Raw genomic sequence first — 10,692 nt, 5'->3', positions numbered from 1 at the left:
GGTCTCCAGCAGCGAGGAGGCCAGGGCGGCAAACAGAGGCACCTGGGCGGGGGTCAAACCAGGAGGTATTTCTCCGCGCCCTGCAGCGCGAACGGGGGAACTTCGTGGCCGCCGGCCGCTTCCCTGCCTTCAAAGGGCGCTTCGGCCCACCCGTGAAGGAGACATCCCCTCAGAGCTGCTACGTTCAGGGTTTAAGGTCGCCTTTCCTGAAAAAGTTTCAGACCCGCAGAGGGCTGGAAGCGCGCCCCGGGAAGAGTACCGCCGCGGGCTGCTTCTGTTCGTACGGGCTCCCTGGACACCCCCTTCGGCCGTCTCTGGAGGCAGGACGCTGAGCTAGGCAGAGCCTGGGTCTGAGCCGGCCGAGCGGGTCTTGCACCCTGGGGATAGATGCGGCATCCCTCGCTGAGCCACTGCACACGGAAAAAACCAAAACTAAAGCACGTACCTGCCCGCTGCCTCAAACCCCATTAGGAGCAGGGATGCTGAGTACTCTGCATGTGAAAAAAGAAAACCCAACTTCAGTTTCATGTTTCACAATATATAATTACAGACAGTGAAGTAATGCCGGATTTGTATGAAATGCAAGCCTATTTGATCCTAAAGGAAGAATCTATTTGCCCTTCAAGAAAGTGCTCCGAGAACCCTGTTTTTTCTACATTGCAGATCTAGCCCCATAATTGCATCTTCTCGTGCTTCGACCTTACGCTGAAATACAATGCTGTCAGGAACGCTATTTCCTGGCTTTGCTGCAGTAGCAGCGCACTCAGTTTTTGGCATTGCACTGGTGCCAAACCTCATGATAAATTATGTGTGTCAAACACAGCAAATTAGCGCTCAATCTAGTATGGAAATAACAACGAACATACCTCAAAGCACAGCACTTCTCAATCTGATGGGCTGCCCCAGAAACTAAAAACGCAAAGATGAAGTATTTATAGGTATATTCTTAGCCGAGTAGAATATTAAAAATACCATTTAGAAAGCATAGTCATGGAGAAATATGATGCATTGTTACAAAGGAGGAAATTGGATGCATTATTTAACAAATAGTTTTCAAATACTCAAGCAGTACTATTATAGAATAACACTTAGAATACATTACTACTACTGCAAGATAGATTCCCATTCATTCCTCTTTGTCCTGGTTTCGGCAGGGATAGAGTTAATTTCCTTCCTGGTAGCTGGTACAGTGCTGTGTTTTGGATTTAGGGTGAGAACAATGTTGATCACACACCGATGTTTTAGTGGTTGCTAAGTAGTGCTTACACTAGTCAAGGACTTTTCAGTTTCTCGTGCTCTACCAACTGAGAAGGCTGGAGGTGCACAAGAAGCTGGGAGGGGGCACAGCCAGGACAGCTGACCCAAACTGGCCAAAGGGACATTCCATACCATGTGACGTCATGCTCAGTATATAAATTAGGGGAAAGCTGGCCGGGGGGCAATGACTGCTGCTCGGGGACTGGCTGGGTATCCGTTGGTGGGTGGTGAGCAATTGCATCGTGCATCACTTATTTTGTATATTCTTTTATCATTATTATTTTCCCTTTCTTTTCTGTCCTATTAAACTGTCTTTATATCAATCCATGAATTTTACTGCCCCACCCCCCCCCCGATTCTCTCCCCCATCCCACTCGGGGGGGGGGGGGGGGGAGTGAGCAAACGGCTGTGTGGTGTTTAGCTGCCTGCTGGGTTAAACCACAACACTCTTAGAATCTTTCATCTTATGAGTGCATATAGTATTTGCATTCTGATTTTTATACACTCAGTTGTATGTAGTAAATACTGGTAAAAGGATCATAATCCCCAGAGAAATTATTACTGCTTAATTTCTGCTGTGTGGACCATTTCCTGGTATGTCTGAACCTGAGCTTCAGTGCTACTGTCTGCCAAAATACACTTTACAACAAAAAGGCCATACTAAAAGCTTGGCATGTGGGTTACCTACCAAGCAAAGCTACAAGATGACTGCTCAGAGCGAGCACAGCTGGCATCTTCGGTGTTGACTAATTTATGAAGAAATGAAAACTTGAGGGAAAGAAATGGCAACTTGCCACCTCAGGGTGAGGATATTTCACTAGAAGCAAACTCGGACTGCTTTTTCCTAGCAGGACAGATTAACTTTTGCATGTATTGTATTGAAGAATAATACAATTGTTAATCAAAACTCATTGTTAAACAGTTTTGTTTAAGCCAGAATGAAAACAGGGCTGTCGATCTATATGTTAATAAGCATTCATCACAAAAGATGTTTTACCTCTTAAACCAGTAATAGAAAGGTATGTAAACTCTGCTAAAAAGATCACACAAACAACTGAGTTAACATTCAACCCAACTGCGGAAGCGGAAACCCCTGAAAATGACAATTTTTTAAACCTCCCGAGTCTTGCCTGCCCACTGGCTGAATTTTTTTCTTGCAAACAAAATAATTGACTAACTTAGTTGAAAACTACATTGTGTATGAAGAGAGAAAACATACTGTATTCTATCTTCATATAACCATTTTCCAAGTTACTTTAAGTTGTATAATACACTAAAATTGCATTAAAAGAACAAAGATTTGTTCCGAAGTTTACAAGCATCTATTGTGAAGCATACGCTAGCTTCAATGCCCTAACTCCAGACCTCAGTAGGAAAGCCTGGAGACAGTCATCTTTTCATTTCTTCCAAAAGTATCACAGTCCAGTCTTTCCAATTTTCGTAACAGAATGAATGAGATCATTAATTACATTCCTGGCCCTCTAATACTACTTAAAGCATCCTCTAATACTACTTAAAGTGTCTCAACATTTTATTTTGCAAAATTTGAGCACAATCAACTTGCTCAGGTGCAAATTCAATTAAACTTGTACGTAACTCTGGTATTCAGTTTGCTTGAATTGTTTCTTTCATGTCATCTTTATCCGAAATCAGAGTCCGGTAAGAAAGAACTCCATCTACTTTCTTTCAATGTTTCGGTTTTGGGTTTTTTTTTTAAACTTCTTGAGCTTCATTAATTATTGACTTATGTTTTTATTCTCTTCATTTCTTTCCCAACAGGAAGTGAGAAAGATAATTTTCCAACTTCAGACCTTCTAGCAGCAGTTGGTATAACTCGAATGATGGACAGTATTACTTTATTTTCAAACACAGGTTGAGCATGTTTGGAATGGGAGGCTTACAGGAAGGTAGTTTCTTATTTGAGACGCAGGTCATACAAGGACCTGCTAATTCTTATCAGGCCATTTCGTAATGGACTTTAGTCTTAATTGAAACTGTCAAGTAAGATTAGACTTCACATTTAGGCATAGAAGGCAATATGGTGATCAGAACAGATTCAGTGAGCTAGAACGTAGGGTATTTTTACATGAAAATACTTCTGCTAATCTGAGGAAAGTTTAATACTACTACTACTACAAAAAAGAACTTTTTGCAACTGGGCTTTCTACCTCGGAGTCCATTTTCATACTGCTAGAAGCAGCCTCTTCCATAAACCGTCCACGTTGCTAAGAGGGGAGCAGGAATAAAATTGGCTTAGATTTTCACATTTTTTCCTCCTACTTTGAAAGTGAGAATTTTTGGCAGGCTGTTCAATACAGACAAGTATTTGATATGTAGATCATTTTGGGGTGTTGGGGTTGGTTGTTTTTTTTTTTGGGGGGGGGGGGGGTTGTGTTGTTTTGTTTTTAAACTCACTGACTAGGTCAATACAAACCCCTCATGGGACTGGCTTGATTTTAAGATTGATATTGCAGACCTCACTGAAGGCCTTTGCATTGTTGCCCTCTTCATTTTTAACTCACCATAGCTAGTTAGTTCAGTTACAGGGAACAACCCCAGGTTACACAAACATCGAACTTTTATAAAAATCAAACTTATGTAGTACCAAGGGTAGATCACAAATTTTCAGGCAAGATCAGAAACCATATTCTTGTCATGGGAACTTTGAAGATCAGAATCATTTGCAGTGCTTCTATGGTTACGCCTTGTTCTTTGTCTTCAGCGGTTGCATTTCAGTTAGTAACTTTTTTCTTTTTTTTTTTTTAAATAACTGTAGGTACATTCTGCTTTAGACTTAGTCACATTTTTCCACCAGACACTCACTTCAACTCAGTCTTGGACATTGTAACCCTTATTTTCCCACTGCAAGTAGGGCATCTGAGAGAAAGGTGCAGTCAGTAACACTTCCTGTGAATCCAATCCAAACGCCAGCCACATTCATTGCTCTATTTGATGGATTCAAACAGATAATACACGCTTGCAGATGTTACTTGACCCTAGATTGTCCTGGCCTTTCCTCCCATGGAGATTTCTATAAAAAAAAAAGACAAGGCTTGTATTCTTCAAGGTTTAACATTCATAATTAAAGCAAAACCATGCTGCTGAGAACCTAGTTTCAGTACCAGTGTGACCTTGGGAGGCAAAGGCTGTGAAGGATCCTTCACATCCATTATAAGCTGGTAACTCTTCCCTCTGACTCAGCAAAGCACAATCGACAGCTCCCCAAATAGCCCGATGCAGTTAAAAAAAAAATACCTGAGGTGACAATCTGCTTTGTTACAGGGATGTAGATTTTTACAAGAAATCAGAAGGAAGTTGGTCTCACACTAGAGAATTTGTTTGGAGAGCTCTTGCATAAGAGAGAGACATATCCTAGTTCCCCAATTTCCTCTCTCCAGGAAAGACTCGTTCATAAGCAGACCCTTGTAACAGCAGCAGCCTCCAGAAAGCTAATAATCTCTCACACTTTGGGCACTGCCTCAATTGGGTAAGACTTGGAAAGCGCCAAACTGGCACTCAGAAAGCGGAGGCATTGCTCTTTGTATTTCTGAACCCTGGTAGTGAATACCTCTGAAGGATGCCACTGAAGAACCAGGTCACAGGTGGTCAAATCCAAATTCAACAGACGACACTGACCACCAGGACAGTGACACTGCCCCGTGAAGTGTCAGACAGGGACGCCATGGTTTCATCTTCAAACACGTGACATATGGGCAACTTGTAAGAAATACAAAATCCAAGGATCTCCGTAGTTATCGACATGACGATAAGACAAACAAGCATGAGTGAACGAAGAGTTTACAAATTTGACCCAATATTTTAAGCTCTTACAAGCATTTTAAGCTCCTCAGGCACTCTATCTGTCAGGCATACTGCCTGACAAGTATTTACTGCTACAGGCTCTCAGAGAAAAAGTGTAATTATAACAGAAACTAATCAGACAGCGATTCTTATCCTGGTGCACTTGAGAAGATCAAAGAAGCACAAACAGCTATAGTCAGTAGAAAAAAGGTAAGGCATTGAAAAATATTTGAAGGTAAAGATAGAAAAATACTTTGTTTTTAATTTTCCACACAGCCCAAAAAGCAACATTTCCTACTTGGAAAAAGATAGGGATTATGAATGAAGCAGAATATATTTGCATTTCAAGTGACAAAGTTTAAAAATCAAAATATTTTAATAACCAGTAACTGGGAGACATCCCCTTACTCACTCACTACATTTTGGACTAGCAACTACTCTACCAGTGAAAGCCAGTTTAACAGTTTCTGTGACTTTTCTGCCTTGCAATATACAAAGGTACATACCATTATTCTATAATTCCAGCAATATAGATACAACACTGTAAATAAAATGTTAACAACTTTTGACTATTTAAAGTCCTGTGCTGCCACACTGTACTATGCAAACAAATTATTATAAGGAGTTACAGAATGCTAGCACACTGGAAACGTTGCCTCATGCCACAGTTTGTACAGACTTATAAACTGCTAGCTTAAAAAGATTACACAAGTAATTCAGTAAAAATGTTCATGTGTTTATGTGATAAATCAATAGTGTTGTTTAAAGCTGGCTATAGATTAAGCTATTGGACCGTGAATAAACAACTTTTTGTAACAAATATGCAATCCCAGAAATAAAACTCACTTAAACTGCATTCACACTTAATGAGAATATGTCTTTTCATCCAGATGAAAATAAATGCATGTTCAAGAACAAAATAAAATCTCTTAATTAAATGGTTTGCAGAATTTATTAGGTCTTTTTTAATATACTCAATACTTTATCAAGCTAGTTGCATATAAAGTGATCTCCACCATATACATTACAATTTCTGTGCATCACCTAAAAAAAAAGTCACCAAAAAGTAGTATTTTACAGGTTATAGTTAACTTTGAATTAACCTAAAAGTGAACCCTTCTGTAATTTGATTTGAGACACTAAACCGCACATTGCTTCTAACTGCAATATTTAAATTAGGTTTCACAGCAAGCTCAACCTGCATTTCAATGAAAAGAGGTTACTGCCATCTCAACTTCTGAATTTCTATAGTTTACTATCTTAACACCGCAAAAATTTAATGTGGTGTTTACTCCAAATAAGGAAAAAGTATATGACAATTCCTTTACAACAAAGCCTGCTCAGAATACATATGCCTCAAGAAAGTTAGGAAACTCCTCCAGTAAAAGGAATTCACCCAGATTTGTGAACGGAAAAAACACTTTAGGTTCTTCTGGATTAGTGCTTGGAGCTGCTCATAAAAAGCAAAACCAGCAAGCACAATAGGTAAACTAGTATTGGATATGACTTAAAGCAAAGAAAATTAGGAAAAAGCAGATTCTACCTGCGACAAACATTTCTCAATTTAGAAGAAACTTTAAAAGGGACTCACGCAGATAATGAACAAATAGGTTTTCTGATTATCTTCATAGGATGCTAGTTTACTGGCCAGGCACATATATTGTAAATATACAAAGAATCCAGAGTGCTGAAATTTACACAGCACTTAAAGGATTTAACATAACAGCGGTGGGTAGGACACAGGAAAAATATTTAACAACTTATATAAATATATTAAAATCTCAGCAAGAAATGTAAAAGCCCATGCGCACAGGACAGTAAATTGAAAACACATTTAAGACTTGACTTTTCCTTTCAACAGCACTGACACCTGAATTCCAGAAAGTTAACAATTTACAGTATAACAGTCTTTCTCCACACAATCTATATGTACTGAATCATACCAACATTACACAGCACATGAACAAGCAGCAGATGCATCAAGGGAACAGGAGCTATATGCATCGTGTGGCCTGCCCAGTTAGAGGCAAATATCAGAAAAATCGTTTCTGACATAGGCAGAGATACAATCAATATAGCTAATTGTATACCCGTCATTTCCAAGAGTTATTCCACAGTATGGGAAAGGGGAGCTTTAGATAAAAATTATGTACCCAGCCTCAGAAGTGACAGAAGCAGAGATTTATCTTTCAAAAACTGGGTCCGTTCTGGACTGGCCTTGATGCACATGCAGTACATTTGTTTTCAGAATGCAAGATTAATTGGGAATGTCTGCACTAGTGTTTCGATTTCCGTATTTGTGATGGATGATCAGCAATACAACTCCTAAGAAGAAGCATATGGACCCAACAGTGATATAAGCAATTCCCAGAAAGGGATTTTTGCCTCCCATCCACGAGATGGTGCTTAGGATCATTCTTTTTCGTCCATCAAAACTGTGTACAGGATAATCTGAAAAACATATAGGAAAACAAGAAGCGCATTTCCAAATCTAGCTTTTGGTGGTCAGACACATTAAAATTTTGGATTATTTCATTCAGGTTCCAAATACAAACTGCCGCCTTTGAATACTGGAAGTGCAAATAGCCACGTTAGGAGATGTTAACCCCTTTTTAAGGGAAGAGCAAATGCGCGATTTTGTGGGGTTTTGAAAGCAGCTTCAATAAAATGAGGGAAATCTAAATTTTAATTCTTGAATATATTTTAGTACAAAATTTTTCTTAGTGACTTCACGTTTATTGTTTTATATGCACTCCCCACAGTTTCGCAGCAAAGGAAAATACTGCAATAGCTATTTAAAAATTATCATTAAGTGCTTTTGAATTTTAAGAATTCAGTAACTATGACAACCCTCCTCCTCTAGTCTCCTGCACTTCTACCTAGTCTTTAGTTTGTCCAAAACAGAATGACAGACCTCCCACCTGATCCACAGCTCTGACATTTTTCTGACCTCCAAAGTCAGCCTGCCCTTGATTACATATTGTCATTACACCCTGAAGTTAAAGCTCTCAAGTTTCTAGGCTACCAACTACCTCTGTTCTTTCCTTTTTCCTGTGCTTCTCTCAATTCCTTTACACCACCCAAGCAATCTGATTTCCCTCTCACTATGAAGCTACTCATTTAATTTTATACACAGATTCGAGTAATTGCACAGCAGAGCGGGCTGCTCTGGAGCAAGTCTACAAGTAGAGAATAATCTCACAACAATACATGGAGCCACAGAAGGACCCAAAGCAGGCCCTGAACTGCTGAATGAATGTTAATTCCTGAACCTGTGGGAAACGTCTCTCCCAGATATTCAATATCCTTCAGTGTCAAAGCAGTAATTAAAAGTCCATAGGGAAGCACAGGAAGGCATCAAAAAATTAGTAGTGCATATGCTGATGAGTAAAAATGCACACTGCAAATTCGCCACATTATAAACCGAAGAGTAAAGAAAGCGTGCCCATATATAGTATTTTGCAGAAACTAGAACCTGGCTAACTGTTACTTAGGCCATTTAACAGATTTCAGGAAGGCTTATCAGCTCACCGGAAGGCTAAGCATCACCTGAACTACGCTTAAGCATCTTCCTGTCAGCCAAAATGCAGGCAGCCTGCCCAAAAATTATCAGATGGAACTGCTCCCACCCATAGGCTTTAGCCTCTATCCCACGTGAGGCAACTATTGGGGACCGCAAGTACCCATAAACATGAACGAGATGTGTGAGAAAAAAGTGAATGAGACCGACCATACGCCTGTGAGAATTCAAGGTAAGTGTACAGAGAAGACACTAGTGTCCTCCAAAATTTGCCTACTGGGTAAATTCTACACTGAAATCTTCCCTAGGATTACCATCTCCATTATATCCTCACAAAGGCCTCCTCCAAAGAGTTGGACTTTTTTTTTTTTTTTAACGGAACTGAATGTTTTCATCCTGGTTAAAAAACGTAGTTTTACATGAATGCAGTTTTATATGAACTACAAAATACCTTAAGAATGTTATGATTAAAACTGCACTTACATTAAAAAGTGTTAAGTCTAGCCCAGTCATTTCATTCATGAAGCTTAAAAACTGGACTGGATTTCACGTTCTAACAGGCCACACACAAGTTAATTCTATAAAAACTTGCACAGAAGTACAAGATGGTAATTATTCTACCCAATTCTCACTACCAGTTTTCAGCCACAGCTCAGTGGCTCTCTCTCTAAAAGAGATGGTAAGAAAAAAAGCGTAGTTCAATTTGAACTTGCACAAATATACGCCTGTGTAATCCAGCTAAGGTCCTTAGCTGCTTTCAAAGGTTTTTCAAAGGATACTGTATGTGATATTCAAAAAATATTTTCCAGCCTGTAAGGTAGGCTGTAAGTTATTCTTCCTTTCAATGAGACGATACAGCTTGCGAAATGTTGGCAGAGCAGCAGTACGCATCCACACAATGAAGTCTTCATTGATAAAGCCATTGTTGTCAGGCTCCACGTCCAGCATATACACTGCCTTGGGCCAGTTTACAGGTTTTGTTGTGCCTAGGATTAAACAAAAGTAGTAACAATAAAGTATTTCAAATACAGGACTAAGTAACACACTGGCTCTTCAAAGTTCATTCTAATATTACAAAAAACCATACTAACTTCTAAACAGTATGAACAGACAGGTTGGCTCACTACTATTGCAAGACACTGAAACAGTAGTGCACATCCATTTATTCTCATGGTAGCACCGTCCATTCGATTAAACCAATTTGCCTCCCCTACACATTTATGTAGCTAGGAAGTCTTGTCTCAAAACATTACTCTACCTTAGTGAGATAATTCTCCATTATGATGATAGCTCCTCTGCTCACTTGTTAAGAGTTTGACTACCACTTCCTGGACTACGAGCAAATAAAATTATGTGCAATATTTTAGATGGTGCCATACTAATGCTGTCGCTAATTTTATTGGAAATACAATTCTACGTTGTATTAGGGTAAGGTATCTGCTTTTCCAAGGGTAACATCACATCGGTAACATGCAATTTGGCTATGACTAAGCAAGAAACCCACATCAGGTTAAACCTGAAATCAACTCATACCTTGCATAAACACACACACACACACACCCCCCTTAAAGCCCTGAGGAAGATTATTTTCAGACATTGGTAGCCCAAGAAAACTTTGATTTACCAAACTGTATTTAACCTAACAAATGAGAGAAATCGGTCACTTCTAATCACAGAAAAGAATCAGGTTTTTAGAAAACTTTGCATGATCTACCAGTAGAAACATTTAAATGAAAACTGCATCTGAAGAGTTTGATTAAATGATTTCAGGATTTCTTTTCAAGTGAAATCCAAGCATTATAGCAGTTGTACTGGTTTTGGCTGGGATAGAGTTAAATCTCTTCATAGTATCTTGTATCCTGCCATGTGTTGGATTTGTGATGAAAACAGTGTGTTGATAACACACTGATGTTTTATTTATTGTTGAACAGCGCTTACACAGCCTCAAGGCCTTTTCTGCTCCTCAGACTGCCCTGCCAGCGAGTAGGCTGGGGGTGGCACAGCTGGAACAGCTGACCCCAGCTGCCCAAAGGGATACTCCATACCATATGACATCGTGCTCAGCAATAAAACTGGGCAGGTGGAGGTTGGCAGAGGCTGCCGTTGCTCAGGGA

At 39.6% G+C, this 10,692-nt stretch overlaps 2 protein-coding genes across 2 annotated transcripts in view; both read right to left on the bottom strand.

Annotated features, from left to right (window-relative positions):
* The window catches only part of LOC103924671 (cytochrome c oxidase subunit 7A2, mitochondrial), a 9,660-nt gene extending 4,641 nt beyond the window's left edge, over window positions 1–5,019 (bottom strand). Inside the window, exon 1 of the mRNA XM_009333237.1 lies at window positions 4,894–5,019. Coding sequence (XP_009331512.1) covers window positions 4,894–5,019 — 126 coding nt within the window. The remainder of the gene's footprint in view (window positions 1–4,893) is intronic.
* Window positions 5,020–5,991: 972 nt separating this feature from the next.
* TMEM30A (transmembrane protein 30A) overlaps window positions 5,992–10,692 on the bottom strand; it is a 12,034-nt gene continuing 7,333 nt past the window's right edge. The window contains exons 6-7 of the mRNA XM_009333236.1: window positions 9,358–9,564; window positions 5,992–7,509 (exon numbers count right to left, since the gene is read on the bottom strand). Coding sequence (XP_009331511.1) covers window positions 7,316–7,509; window positions 9,358–9,564 — 401 coding nt within the window. The 3' untranslated portion in view covers window positions 5,992–7,315. The remainder of the gene's footprint in view (window positions 7,510–9,357; window positions 9,565–10,692) is intronic.

This window comes from Pygoscelis adeliae, unplaced genomic scaffold, assembly GCF_000699105.1.
Source record: "Pygoscelis adeliae isolate BGI_AS28 unplaced genomic scaffold, ASM69910v1 Scaffold57, whole genome shotgun sequence".
Taxonomy (NCBI): domain Eukaryota; kingdom Metazoa; phylum Chordata; class Aves; order Sphenisciformes; family Spheniscidae; genus Pygoscelis; species Pygoscelis adeliae.
This window is presented reverse-complemented; position numbering and strand designations above follow the sequence as displayed.